The sequence below is a fragment of the Rhinopithecus bieti genome, unplaced genomic scaffold (assembly GCF_001698545.2).
Source record: "Rhinopithecus bieti isolate Rb0 unplaced genomic scaffold, ASM169854v2 scaffold_34818, whole genome shotgun sequence".
Lineage (NCBI taxonomy): Eukaryota > Metazoa > Chordata > Mammalia > Primates > Cercopithecidae > Rhinopithecus > Rhinopithecus bieti.
The window spans coordinates 1,661,925-1,675,277 of NW_016815484.1; the positions used below are offsets into that span (position 1 = coordinate 1,661,925).

General features: G+C 40.1%; 1 protein-coding gene across 9 annotated transcripts in view; it reads left to right on the forward strand.

Annotated features, from left to right (window-relative positions):
- Positions 1-13,353, forward strand: part of OSMR (oncostatin M receptor) — a 94,920-nt gene that overhangs the window by 71,786 nt on the left and 9,781 nt on the right. For 8 of the 9 annotated variants that reach the window (XM_017853184.1, XM_017853188.1, XM_017853187.1 and 5 more), the window contains 6 exons: positions 5,016-5,092; positions 6,289-6,511; positions 9,072-9,242; positions 10,622-10,726; positions 11,914-12,087; positions 12,688-12,855. In XM_017853184.1, coding sequence (XP_017708673.1) covers positions 5,016-5,092; positions 6,289-6,511; positions 9,072-9,242; positions 10,622-10,726; positions 11,914-12,087; positions 12,688-12,855 — 918 coding nt within the window. The remainder of the gene's footprint in view (positions 1-5,015; positions 5,093-6,288; positions 6,512-9,071; positions 9,243-10,621; positions 10,727-11,913; positions 12,088-12,687; positions 12,856-13,353) is intronic. The other variant, XM_017853189.1, reaches the window with a different exon arrangement.

The window sequence follows — 13,353 nt, forward strand, 5'->3', positions numbered from 1 at the left end:
AGCCAGGATGGTCTCGATCTCCTGACCTCGTGATCCGCCTGTCTCGGCCTCCCAAAGTGCTGGGATTACAGGCTTGAGCCACCGTGCCCGGCCTAGCCAAAGCATTTCTAAGCAAAAAGGACAAAGCAATAGGCAGCACATTACCCAACTTCAAACTATACTACAAGATTACAGTAACCAAAACATCATGGTACCGGTACAAAAACAGTCACATAGACCAGTCAAGCAGAATAGAGAACCCAGAAACAAAACTACACACCTACAGCCATCTGATCTACAAAGTCAACAAAAATAAGCAACGGGGAAAGGAGTCCTAATTCAATAGAGGATGCTGGGATAGCTGGCTAGCTGTATGTAGAAGAATGAAACTAGACCTCTGCCTTTCACCATGTACAAAAAATTAACTTGAGATGAATGCAGATTTAAATGTCACACCTCAAACTATAGGAATCCTAGAAGAAAACCTAGGAAACACTATTCTGGATATTGGCCTTGGGAAATAATTTTTGACTAAGTCTTCAAAAGAAATTGCAACAAAAACAAAAATTGACACGTGGAACTTAATTAAACTAAAGAGCTACTGAACCACAAAAGAAACTATCAAGAGAGTAAGCAATAACCTACAGAATGTGAGAAATTATTTGTAAACTATGCATCTAACAAATATCTAATATCTAGAATCTATAAGGAACTTAATTCAACAAGCAAAAAGCAAACAACCCCATTAAAAAGAGGGCGTAAGGGCTGGATGCGGTCCCCAGCACTTCAGGAGACTGAGGTGAGTGGATCATGAGGTCAGGAGATCGAGACCATCCTGGCTAACACGGAGAAACCTCGTCTCTACAAAAAATTAGCCGGGCGTGGTGGCAGGCGCCTGTAGTCCCAGCTACTAGGGAGGTTGAGGCAGGAAAATGGCGTGAACCTGGGAGGCGGTGCTTGCAGTGAGCAGAGATCATGCCACTGCACTCCAGCCTGGGTGACAGAGTGAGACTCTATCTAAAAATAAAAAAAAGTGGGCAAAAGACATGAACGGAGAGTTCTGAAGACATACGAGCAGTCAAAAAAGACAAACAAAAAATGCTCAACATCACCAATCATCAGAAAAAGGCAAATTAAAATCACAATAAGACAACATCTCACAGCAATCAGAAAGGCTATTTTTAAAAATCTTTGCATGTTGTTACTGTTTTTATTCTTTAACAACCCCAGGTAGCTTCTGTAGCAGTCAGCAGCACTGCCCTGCTAGACCTTCTCTTTAAGTATTAATAGCCAATGTTCTTACAAGAAAGTTTTTACACAAAGGGAGGTGATACACGAAAAGGGGGAAGCTTAAGCTACTGTATGCATTTGTTTACAGTGTGTCATCTCACAAAACTCATCCCTGTAGCCCCATCAGGGCAGGAGCCTTCTTCACATGTCTTCATAATATTTCTTAAGGGAGGCCACTTTCCACAGTGCTTCAACTCTCAAATGCAAGTGGAGCCTGACATAATAAAACTGTTTCCATTTCAGCCATGCTGCAGGGAATATATTCTATGTGTATTAATAGGTTGTAACAGTTTTCTAGGGCTTTAATAACACAGTACCACAGACGGAAGAACTTTAACAAGAGAAATGTAGTGTCTCATAATTATGGAGGTTAGAAATCTGACATCAAGTTGTTGGCTGAAGTTGTTTCTCAGAGGCCATTTCTTTGGCTGATAGATGGTCATCTTCTATGTCTGTGCTCACAGGTATTCTCTTGAGCTTCTCTGTGCACCTATTGCCTTTTCTAATGAGGACATCAGTCAAAATGGCTATTATTAAAAAGTCAAAAAGCAACAGATGCTGGGGAAGCTGCAGGGAAAAGGGAACACTTATACACTGTTGGTGGGAATATAAATTAGTTCAACCTTTGTAAAAAGCAGTTTGGAGATTTCTCAAAACAGAGCTACTGTTCCACCCAACAATCCCATTACTGGGTATATATCCAAAAGAAAATAAATCATTCTACCAACATGCATATGTTCATCACAGCACTATTCACCATAGCAAACACATGGCATCTACCTAGGTGCCCATCAATGGTGGATTGGATAAAGAAAATATGGTACATATACACCATGGTATACTACACAGCCATAAAAAATAATGAAATAATGTTCCTCCCAGCAACATGGATGTAGCTGGAGGCCATTATCCTAAGTGAATTAATGCAGGAACAGAAAACTAAATACTGCGTGTTCTCACTTTTAAGTGGGAACTAAATATTGGGTATTCATGAAAATAAAGATAGAAACAATAGACACTGGGGACTACTAGAAGGGGAAGGAAGGGAGAGGACAAGGGTTGAAAAACTAACTGTTGGGTTCTATGCCCACTATTTGGGTGATGGGATCATTCATATTCCAAACCTCAGCATTGCACAATATATCCATGTAACAAACATGCACATGTACTCCCTGACTCTAAAATAAAACTTTAAATTATAAAAAGAGTGTCTAAGAAGTTTTAAAAAAGTATTTCAAGGGAAAATAAAATGTAATAGGGAGGGATATGATTCACTGAAGTTTGATTATTAACTACTGAATAATGAAGTATTGACTATGGTTTCACATGAATGAGTTATATGGAAATGTGCTAAATTACTTTCAAGAACAATAGCATGCACAATGAAGTCTGGAGGTTAAAGTAGCACTCAGGTGACGGACTTTGAAGTTATGTTTTGATAATCAAACTAATTTAATGAAATCACAATTTCTCAATTTCACAGCACTGGGATATATATTGAAATATAGTAAACCCTATCAATGATAGTAGACTGGTAAACATTTAGTAAATACCGATTTGCACCTTCCAAAAAGGAGGTTTTTTCTCTGATTAAAATCAAATTTGTGATTTGGCAAACTGAGAGTTGGAAGAAAAGTTGGAAGAGTTGGAAGAAAAATAATTCACATAAAGTTAAGGAACCTACTAATAAGTAATTTGGATTTTATATCATTACTCTAAAATGGAATCTGGACTATTAAACCATTAGATTTTAAACCAACAACTTTGTACCACATCTTATATTTAAATTGATTTTTGTTATCACAAGAGTTTTATAGGTTTGTAGCCATTGCTACTAACTCTCTTAATTAGATACTTGAATTTAATTCAATTATTTTTATTAGGGGCTATGCTAGAATATTCAAGCTATCTTTAAGAATTCAAGGGAAGTTTCAACGTAAACATTAAAAATAAAAGTCATAGGAGACATGCTATAGTTGTATTTTTAAATTCAGAAAGCTGAAGCAGCACATTCACAAAATGTGATTGAGTAGAGAGATGAAGATGTTTTTTTAAGTCTGGATTTAAAAATGAGATATGCTGTTAGGGCTCAGTTGCAGAATGACATCAATACCTGTGAGTCCCTTTCTTGTTTGTCTCCATGGATGTGCTATCATTGGGTCATCTATATGTTCAGCAGTTAAAGCCTGGTATTTCTTGTGGCTTGTGAATGTTTTAAATTCTCTTTTGACTACTTTTTGTTGTACTATTCTTGTGAATGTCATACCATGACAAATTGTATCAGTAGAAAATTTGATTCTGTGTGGAATATAGAGTATTACATAAATCCAACAAAACAATTTACAAACTAAAAGACGTACTCATCTTAATAGGACTTTCATAATATTTTTATCAGTCAATGATTAAAATGTGTTCCTTTTTTAAGATTTTAAAATAAATTGCACTGATTTCATTATTTTTCCATTGCTGAGATTTTTTAAATGAGAATTTTGTTGAACTTGTCATGCAAGCTGAGTCTTCAGTTGACCATCCGTTTTCTAAAGGTGAATAGTGGAATGACCAGACCCTAACTACCTTGAGTTCAAATCTTGCCTTCACTTTTACTTTCACCTGAGTGATTTAAGAAATTAACTTACTTTCTCTGGGTCTTAGTTTCCTTATCTGGAGAATGGGGTAAATAATCATACCTGCCCCATAGAATTGTTATGAGGATTAAATGAGTTAATATATGCAAAACATTTGGAACCCGGCTGGCATCTAGTAGCCCCTCTATAAATATTAGCTATTATTATGTGTAAAAGAGATCCCCTAAATGGTTTTATACATAGGTACCCAGAGTTGGCTTGGATTTAAAGACCTTTCCTCATGATAAGTTGATTAAGCAAATGCGGATTTAGATGCAAAATCAATCAGTCAATCCGTTTACAAAGATTTCTGAGTGAGGGATAGAGACAAGAAAAGATTGGGACATTGAAGCAGATTGTTTTCTGAGTTCCTTTGAAGTCTGGTTTTTATTCAAACAGTTTGTAGAAGTTCACAAAGTGCCAGGACCTGAGGCAGATGCGGGAGTTTCAAAGCCCTTGGCCCCAGGGATCCTGTGGTTTATTGACAGAGAGACAAGGAAGCACATTATTCTAAAACAGCATGGTGAGAGCCACGATAGAAGAAATGCTGGGTGCTGCAGGTGCCTCAAGTGTCCACAGCAAGCAGGTGACCCAGCCACAGGCAGGGTGCTGGGAGGGAGAGTGGGATGAGGCCTTCCCAGTGGAGGGAGACCAGCATTCTAGCGAGCGGACCAGCCGTGGGTATCATGAACGTGAGAAAGAACGCATCCTGCCCCTAGCGGGCTTCCCATCAGTGTGTCTCTGTCCATCACAAATGAGGCAAGGAAGGAGCAAAGGTCTGCTGTCTAGAAAGTCAGAAAAGGGGAAATCTACCTAACTCTTCTGGAATTGGTCTAATGGATGAATTATTCCAAAATTCTTTGGTAGTTCTATGGCTTGATGTTTATAAAGGCTTTCAGAGGCAGCTGACCTTTTTATAAAGCCGTGTACTATGTGCACCTAGTGAGGAGTGAGCAGTGTGGCTGTGGACCAGTGGGTAGAAGTCACAGAGAGCAAAAAGGGGAGAGGCAAGCCTCAGGTTAGACAGGTAATTGTCATGTCCTTGACCAACCTAGAAAAAGGTTGAGCATATTGCGTTACATACATATTATGACCCAAGGGCTTTTCTTTGGTTAATTTCAGCTCCTTCAGAGGCCCCTGATGTCTGGAGAAGTGTGAACTCAGAGCCAGGAAATCATACTGTGACCTTATTCTGGAAGGTGAGATGTGCAGATTCCAAAAGTGTGATTGTTTCCAAAAGCCCCATTTGTGGAAATAAATGTGTCTTCCTCTGGAGAACTGTTGATTGGTCCAGTGTCCCAAGTGGGAGGGATCTTCGCATTCATCCAATAGAATTTCTTACCTAGTAGAGGAATCCCACTCCACCCCTTTGACAGCTCATGCAACCGACAGCCAGTTCTGATTGGTAGAACCTTCTCTGCAACTTCAACTCAGGCCAGCCCTGACTTTTTCAGGGCCCAGGGCAAAGATGTAAGTAAACAACGACATATGATAGTTAAAAGTTACACATATTTAAACATTCATACTATTTATGTTTAAAAATTGTAATAGAAAGTAAATTTTATCCTTCTATCTTGCCTAATACACCTTCATGACAACCTGGAAGGCCAGGTTTGTATTCTGAACTCTGTGATGCGTCAATTTCACACCGACACATGGTGATACTGGGAGAGTTGACTCTGGTCTCAACCTACCCCACTTTTGTTTTTCACCTTTAGTTTGGCACACTCTGCAAGAATCTCTCTGCACAGACATGTGGGCATGCCAGTCTGCATGTCTGGGTTCTGTCCACACCCCAAGCAGATAGCCACTCCCAGCCCACTCTCAGATCTGGTGGTACACATGCCAGGGGAGAGGAGGCCTGAGGAACAGACCCCGAAACGGCTTGGGACTGTGTGAGCAAGAATGTCTCTGCAAACTGAGCCTTCCAGAGGAGAACTCTGGGTATGGAGAGCAGCTCATCCCTGTACAGCTGCATGGGGACAATACAGCTGGAGGTGGAATGAGGCCAGTACCCAGGCTCCTCCTGCAGGGTCCCAGGGTGGTGCTGTTTGTTCTCATTGCTTTTCTGCCCTTGACTACCCCTCACATTCTTTTTTCCACCAGGTTAAAGAGTCTATTCCTTGTGATTCTGATCTGAGCCCTCTTCTCAGGACACATAATGCTCTTGAGGCTTTTATCTCCAAATGATCCTCTTCTCTATTCACCTTCAGTTAGATTTGAATGTCTGATTTCAGACTTGATTGAGAGAGTTATTTTCTCTATTAAGCTGTTTGAATTTTCTGGTGGGTGTGCATATATAAAGGAGTTGAGGGACAGAAAAGATGAAAAAGGAGTTGTACAAATTCCTTTCAATTAAAATCCATTTTAAAATGTTTATCAATATTTTTTTCAGCCATTATCAAAACTGCATGCCAATGGAAAGATCCTGTTCTATAATGTAGTTGTAGAAAACCTAGACAAACCGTCCAGGTCAGAGCTCCGTTCCATTCCGGCACCAGCCAACAGCACAAAACTAATCCTCGACAGGTGTTCCTACCAAATCTGCGTCACAGCCAACAACAGTGTGGGCGCTTCTCCTGCTTCTATAATAGTCATCTCTGTGGACCCTGAAAACAGTGAGTTTGTTTTGCGTTTTGTTTTGTTTTTATTCTCCCGGAAAATGTTGATGACATTATTAAATAGTGATGGATACATTGAGAAAACAGTAACTTGGGAAGACAAAATGTCTAGTCACCAAACAGCCATTTTCTTTTGGGCTAAGTGTGTCAACATGTTTCAGTGGGACAGTCCCCTCAGTGTGGGGAGACTTCAGCCATGGCTCAGGATATTTCTGTCCAGGGGATTCTTCAACATACTTGGGAAGTTATCTCAAGTTTATTCAAGTAAATGCAACCCCAACCAACAGTTACCACTGAAAGTTGGAGTTACTATTTATGATCTTTGTGGCTTGTGAAATAGGAATTGCATTTACTATTTTGTAAAAAGTGTTGTCAGTCTTTGCACCTGGAAAGAGCCCATGAATATTTCCAGAGATCATCAGAACTGGCATCAGCTTTCACCAGGGGTTCTGCCAACTTTGTAGAATAAAAGATAATAACTGGCTAATCTCTTGCCTATGAAAGAGCAAACAAGGTGGAATGCCCTTGCCCTACATGCCAAATCAATAGTGATATTAATTTCCTTCTTCGAGAGCCATAAAAAGAGTCAGCCCCACAGTTACACACTATGAGATGATACACACATGGGCATACATAATGCAGTTGGGCAGTGGCATGCTAGGATCATTCATGAACCTTGCAATAATATCATCCTTCGGTTCCTGCTATTAAAATTTCTGGACCCTGCTTATGATGTTATGGTAGGTTCTATGATATTTATTTATTCAAGTTCAGCTTAAATTTGGGTTAAGTGAGTTGGATTAGAGGATGTTGTTGTTTTATTTTTATAAAAGAACTATCCAGTATGTATCACATGAGGAAAATAAATTATATTGTGCCATAGAAGAAAAACTCTAGGAGTTGGTTTAGGAGTTGTTTAGTGTAACCTTTGTTTTCTGAAGAACTATATTAGAGAAAGAAGTTATATTCTGACTTCGTTAGGATCCGAACAGCAAAAGGGGGCATTTCGTTCAGCTTTGGGGAGCTGGTACTGGTCTCTCCTGAGGAAGGCAGAGACCAGTTCAAAGCAACACTGCTGAGAGCAATTATATATTTTGGGGTCGCCTACCATACCCTTCATCCCCATGCCCTGCCTTCAGATGCCTAGACCTCCTTATGTGAGGCTCCAGCTAGCTATCCTTAAGTGCTCCTTGTTTCTACATCATCAGCATGTATAAAGTCACTTATGTACTGTGAGAAAATCAATAAGGTTAAGCTAATTCACACTAGGGTGTGAATGACTGACAAAAAGATTCCCCTACTCTTTGATCTCCCTCCATCTCTGAAAACATATTTTCAATTTAAAGAAGCAGCTTTCTAAGAGTTTCAACCCTGGGTTTGGAGTTAAATTTTACTAAGTATTAATAAGTCAAGTGAAAAATGTCAAGCCTTAATATGTGAGGGGCATTTGTCTGCTTGAGGGAGGAAAGCAGGGAAGCCATGTGGATGGGATCTATAAAGCCCTCATGGGCTTTTACCTTATTCCTAGAACTACACATTCCTTTGGGTGCCCCCAGCTGGATGATATTTTGATGCCCTATAAAAGTGAATCAGTGGTTTTCACACCACTATTCAGTTGTAATTAGGATTGCCAGATAAAATACAGGAGGCCCAGCTAAATGTCAATTACAGACAAACAATAAACCAGTTCTTAGTGTAAGTCTGTGGAAAGAGGAGAAATTCTCATGCCTCAAGGATAAGGTATATCCCTGTTGGAACTCAGTAGAACTGGTAGTCCCCTGAGGCCATGTTACCCTTTTTCCAATTGTCAGACATCAGGAAACCTACTTTAACATATAAAATCTATCGAGATGGCAGCATTAGTCATAAACTGTGTGCATATCCTTATATAACCCAACTTTTTATATACCTGAATCTTTTCTTCTTTTTTGTCTTCTACTCAATTCCTACCCGTAACACATCTCAGAAGCAGTATTTAGTTTAGGAGCAACTGATATTATTGTGGGAGAATTAACCTGCATTAGTTATTCATTCAACAGGTAATTTTTGAAGCAGATCCAGTACCCAATACCAGATTCTAGATCAAGGGTCAACAAATTTTGTGGTAAAGGGGCAGATGGCAAACATTTTTGCAGGTCATATAGTCTCCATTACATATTTTATTATATGCCTTCTTTTTTGGTTTATTGGTATTTTTACAACTCTTAAAATGTCTTAGAACCATTCTTAGCTCAAGGGTCATATGAAAACAGCCCTCAGAGGCTGGAATCATCCTGGTGGTAGTTTGCTGGCCCCTGTCCTAGGTGCTGAAGTCTGGTTGGACTTCAGAAGGCCAACATGATGGGCATCTGAAGGGCAGGTGTGAATATTTGCTGGGAAGTAAGAGGCAGGAACTCACCCATGAAAACATCCCCCACCCAAGTACCTGTAACTATTGAAGTGGAGGTCTGTTACCTGCTAGATACCATGCATGTATGTATCTACTTTCTACCTTACATACTTAAAACAATTTACAGTTAATTAAATCTGGAGCATTGCTCTATTTGTTTATATACAGAAGAGGTTGAGGAAGAAAGAATTGCAGGCACAGATGGTGGATTCTCTCTGTCTTGGAAACCCCAGCCTGGAGATATTATAGGCTATGTTGTGGACTGGTGTGACCATCCCCAGGATGTGCTCCAGTGGAAGAATGTAGGTCCCAATACCACAAGCACAGTCATTAGTACAGGTAAGAAGAACCTTCCATATCATTGCATTGCTATATTCACCTTGAAGCAAGTTCAAGTGGGATTTCTGGACTACTTCACAGACTTTGACTGTGCTAAGCCAATAATTTTGAAACGACAAATCCAGCATGGGTGTTAGGAGTTCAGATGTTACAAGAATATGTTTTAAAACTCAACCTTTAAATCTCCTTTTGCAGAGAGCATCTGCACATGAGATGGGAACTGATTTTCATGATTTTCATAAACTTGTTTCTCTAAATTAGTGCAAAGTCTCCAATGGCAGAGGGACATTGTAACAGTTGTCCAGAGAGCTTTTACAAAAGCAGAGAATTGCATGGATTTGGAAGATGTTTAGGACATATAGGTGATGAGAATCGATCATCAACCTTCAGTTTCAATAGAACATGTAGAACTTGTTCTCTTACCTCTCACGTTGGATTTGTAATATGAAGATTTGCTAATTTAGCAGACACAAGAGTGCGCGTTTGTGTGGCTTGAGCTGGAGGGGTGGGTGGCGCCATCTGCTGGGCTCAGGGAAAGGTGTGGGAAATATCCCTGTTCAGAGAATGATCAAGGCTTCACCAATTTCAGTGGTGTGGTGGATTCTGGAAGGAGATTGCAGAGGTATAGGTGTAATGGGGAAATGAGGAAGTGGAAGCAAAGCTTTCAAGACTATTGGCTTTAATGGGAAGAGGGAAGACAAATAACCAGAGGGGGATTTGGAGTCAAAGAAGGACTTGAATGGTTTTCTGTGTCTGGTCTGATTCTGCACCCAGTTGTGTGCACATGGATACAGGCATGTTTGAGAACTCTTGCTTCAAAGAACACTGCAGAGGCTAGTCCCTGCAGGCTTTGCTGGAGACAAGACAGTGGGGCCAGGTGTTTGCAGCATGGAGGACTCCAAGGCTTCATGGAAGGAGGGAATATGGTGGGGATAAAATGCAAAATTCCTGAAAGGCAATTATTAGGGGAACACAAATTTATTTTTCATTCTTTTGTCGGTGGGGAGGGGGAAGGGTTGGAAGACAGACTGTCGCTCTGTTACCCAGGCTGGAGTGCAGTGGCTTGATCTCAGCTCACTGCAACCTCTGCCTCTTGAGTTCAAGTGATTCTCCTGCCTCAGCCTCTCCAGTAGCTGGGATTACAGGTGCCCACCATTACATCTGGCTAATAATTTTTCTGTTTTTAGTAGAGATAGGGTTTCACCATGTTGACCAGGCTGGTCTCCAACTCCTGGCCTCAAGTGATCTGCCTGCCTCAGCCTCTCAAAGTGCTGAGATTACAGGTGTGAGCCACTGTGCCACGCCTTTTCATTGTTTTTCTTTTCAGAATTAGGAAATGTCATTCTGTTATTAAAAATCTGTTGACTTTTCTTCCCTAGATGCTTTTAGGCCAGGAGTTCGATACGACTTCAGAATCTATGGGTTATCTACAAAAAGGATTGCTTGTTTATTAGAGAAAAAAACAGGATACTCTCAGGAACTTGGTAAGTTTAAAGCATTTCATGTGCCCCATGTGCAGACTTGTTCAGAACAATTCATAGATTCCTAGCTTTGGGTTTAGGAAGATGTTGACATCATACCCGCTTTTTGATATCCCATTTATTCTAGCTATTGGGTTTTTAAAATTATTTTTTAATCATACAAGCATAAAACATTTTCATTAATTCTCTTTGCTAAGTCTCTCTTTCTTCCTTTGTTCAGTTTCTTATACCCTATGTGAATAATCATTGTTTTAGCTAATCTTTGTCCAAATCCATAATAATGGTTTGTAAATGATGTCTTAAAGATAGGATGCTGGAATCAAAGGGTTTCAACTTTTAAAATATTTTTTTCATTTCTTTCATAATTTTTAAGACTTTACATACATGTTGTGAAGTCACCCCCTAGAAATGTCACCACTGTCCCACCAGCAGTGGAGGGGATTTTTGATCCTCCCATGGGGTTGTTTATTCTCCTTCTTCAGGTGGGTGCTTAATTGTTCACATAAATCAGACCAGTTCTCAGGGGTTCTTCCTTTAGCAGGAGTGCATCCACAGTTTACAGTTGGCTCAGAGTGGGCAGGAGGTGTGTGACCTCGTGTGCACAGTCCACGTGTGCATAAGCGTGTGTGGGAAAACAGCCTCAGCAAAGCCTTCAAAGTAAACATTCTTGGATTGTTTTTCAGTGACACTTGGATAACTGGGCACTGCCACAACCTGCGAACTAGATCTAGTTCATCAAATCGCCCCACTTGCCTCTTTGAACATAATCCTTCCACTTTCACTTCCTCCCTTCTTCCTCACTTTAGTAGGTTCTGTGGTTGAGTCTTTTTTCAAACACTGTTTCGAATTTAAGAACAGAATTAAGTCTCTTTTTTTTTTAGACTTTAGTTTCTTTCTTTCTTTCTTTTTTTTTTTTTTTGGCTATGTGAGCTTGTGCAAGTTATTTAGTCTCTGCGTGTCCATTCTTCATCTGTGAAAGGCAAGACTTGAACAAGATTGCTCAACTCCTTCACAGCTCGCATAAACTATGTCAAGGTACAAATCCTCTAGAGAAACAGATAAAACTCCTTAACTCGGCATAAGCTCTTACAACCTCTGGAGCTGGCTATGGTTCTTCTATTAGTTGACATGAATATTCTGAGACTGTTTCCAAATCATGACTTTTCTCTTATCCCAACTTCTTTTCCTAGCTCCTTCAGACAACCCTCACGTGCTGGTAGATATGTTGACATCCCACTCCTTCACTCTGAGTTGGAAAGATTACTCTACTGAATCTCAGCCTGGTTTTATACAAGGGTACCATGTCTATCTGAAATCCAAGGCAAGGCAGTGCCACCCACGATTTCAAAAGGCAGTTCTTTCAGGTGACGTCTATTTTTAATTTATTTATTCTTTCAAGATCTCATTATTTGAAATCATTGAAAATAATGGCTGCCATCTTAGAGTGTGGCCAGGCTGAATCCCCTTCTTGCATGACTTTATACTGAAAAGGTGTTCTTAAGCAAATTAGTAGGGTGAGCAAGATGGTGGGGGTGGGGCAGCGTTTTAACTTACTTAAAAAACAATATGAACTGGTATTTTTAGAAGCATCTGAAGCACCACCAGCTCCTTAAGAAAACCTGCTCTTTATGAAACTTTCCTCTTTTTTTTCACTTTATTGAGCATTGTTCCAATTTATTTTTAAGCCCCTTGCAAACTCTTACTGTTTCTTGCAGATTTGTATGCTTTGGTTGGATCACTAGTACCCCGTGTTCAGTGGATTTTTTGCTTTTTGTGCCATCTCCTGAACATTTTACCTGGTGTGCCCATGGTGATGAAATTATGATTTGATTTTTGTTTGGTTTAAACATATTGATGGTGCTGAGTTAACAAGAGTATTAGTGTCCAACTCTCTCACAAGATGTTTACCACACTTTTAATACAGTATTTCTTTCCTTGAAAAAATAAACATTTAAAAATCACAGATGGTTCAGAATGTTGCAAATACAAAATTGACAACCCAGAAGAAAAGGCATTGATTGTGGACAACCTAAAGCCAGAATCCTCCTATGAGTTTTTCGTCACTCCATTCACTAGTGCTGGCGAGGGCCCCAATGCTACGTTCACGAAGGTCACGACTCCGGATGAACACTGTGAGTTTTCCCAGATCAAAGTTCTTCCCTTAGGAGTTTCTGGGAAACTAACAAATTACAGAAGTGTTGACTTAGGCTTTGTCTAGATCAGGAATTTTCAAACCTTTCTTCTCTCCATCACACCTCCCTCTTTCTCTCGATGAAACCCTTTGTGTCACAAAAAAGAGTTGCACAGACTCTCACTATATAAAATAGATACAAATGGAGGTAATCTGTCTGATTAAGGCCTAAAATCTTCCCTCTGCCTCCGGGGACAATTCTCTGGAACTCAGTCTCACAATCCTGTATGTTTGAAAATCACAGATAGCATATTTTAGTGTTGACATCAGAAGAGCCACAAGGCTTCTGTCTAGAGAAGAGTGGCGCTGGTTTTCTCAGCAGAATTGTTCTCTGCAGCTAGCTTTCCTCTGGATTGTTTCCCTCAGCAGCAAACAAATTGCTTCTTGACTCTGCTAGGGCCTCCAGGGGTACAGTGGGGTGGGAATTGGGCAGGGGCAT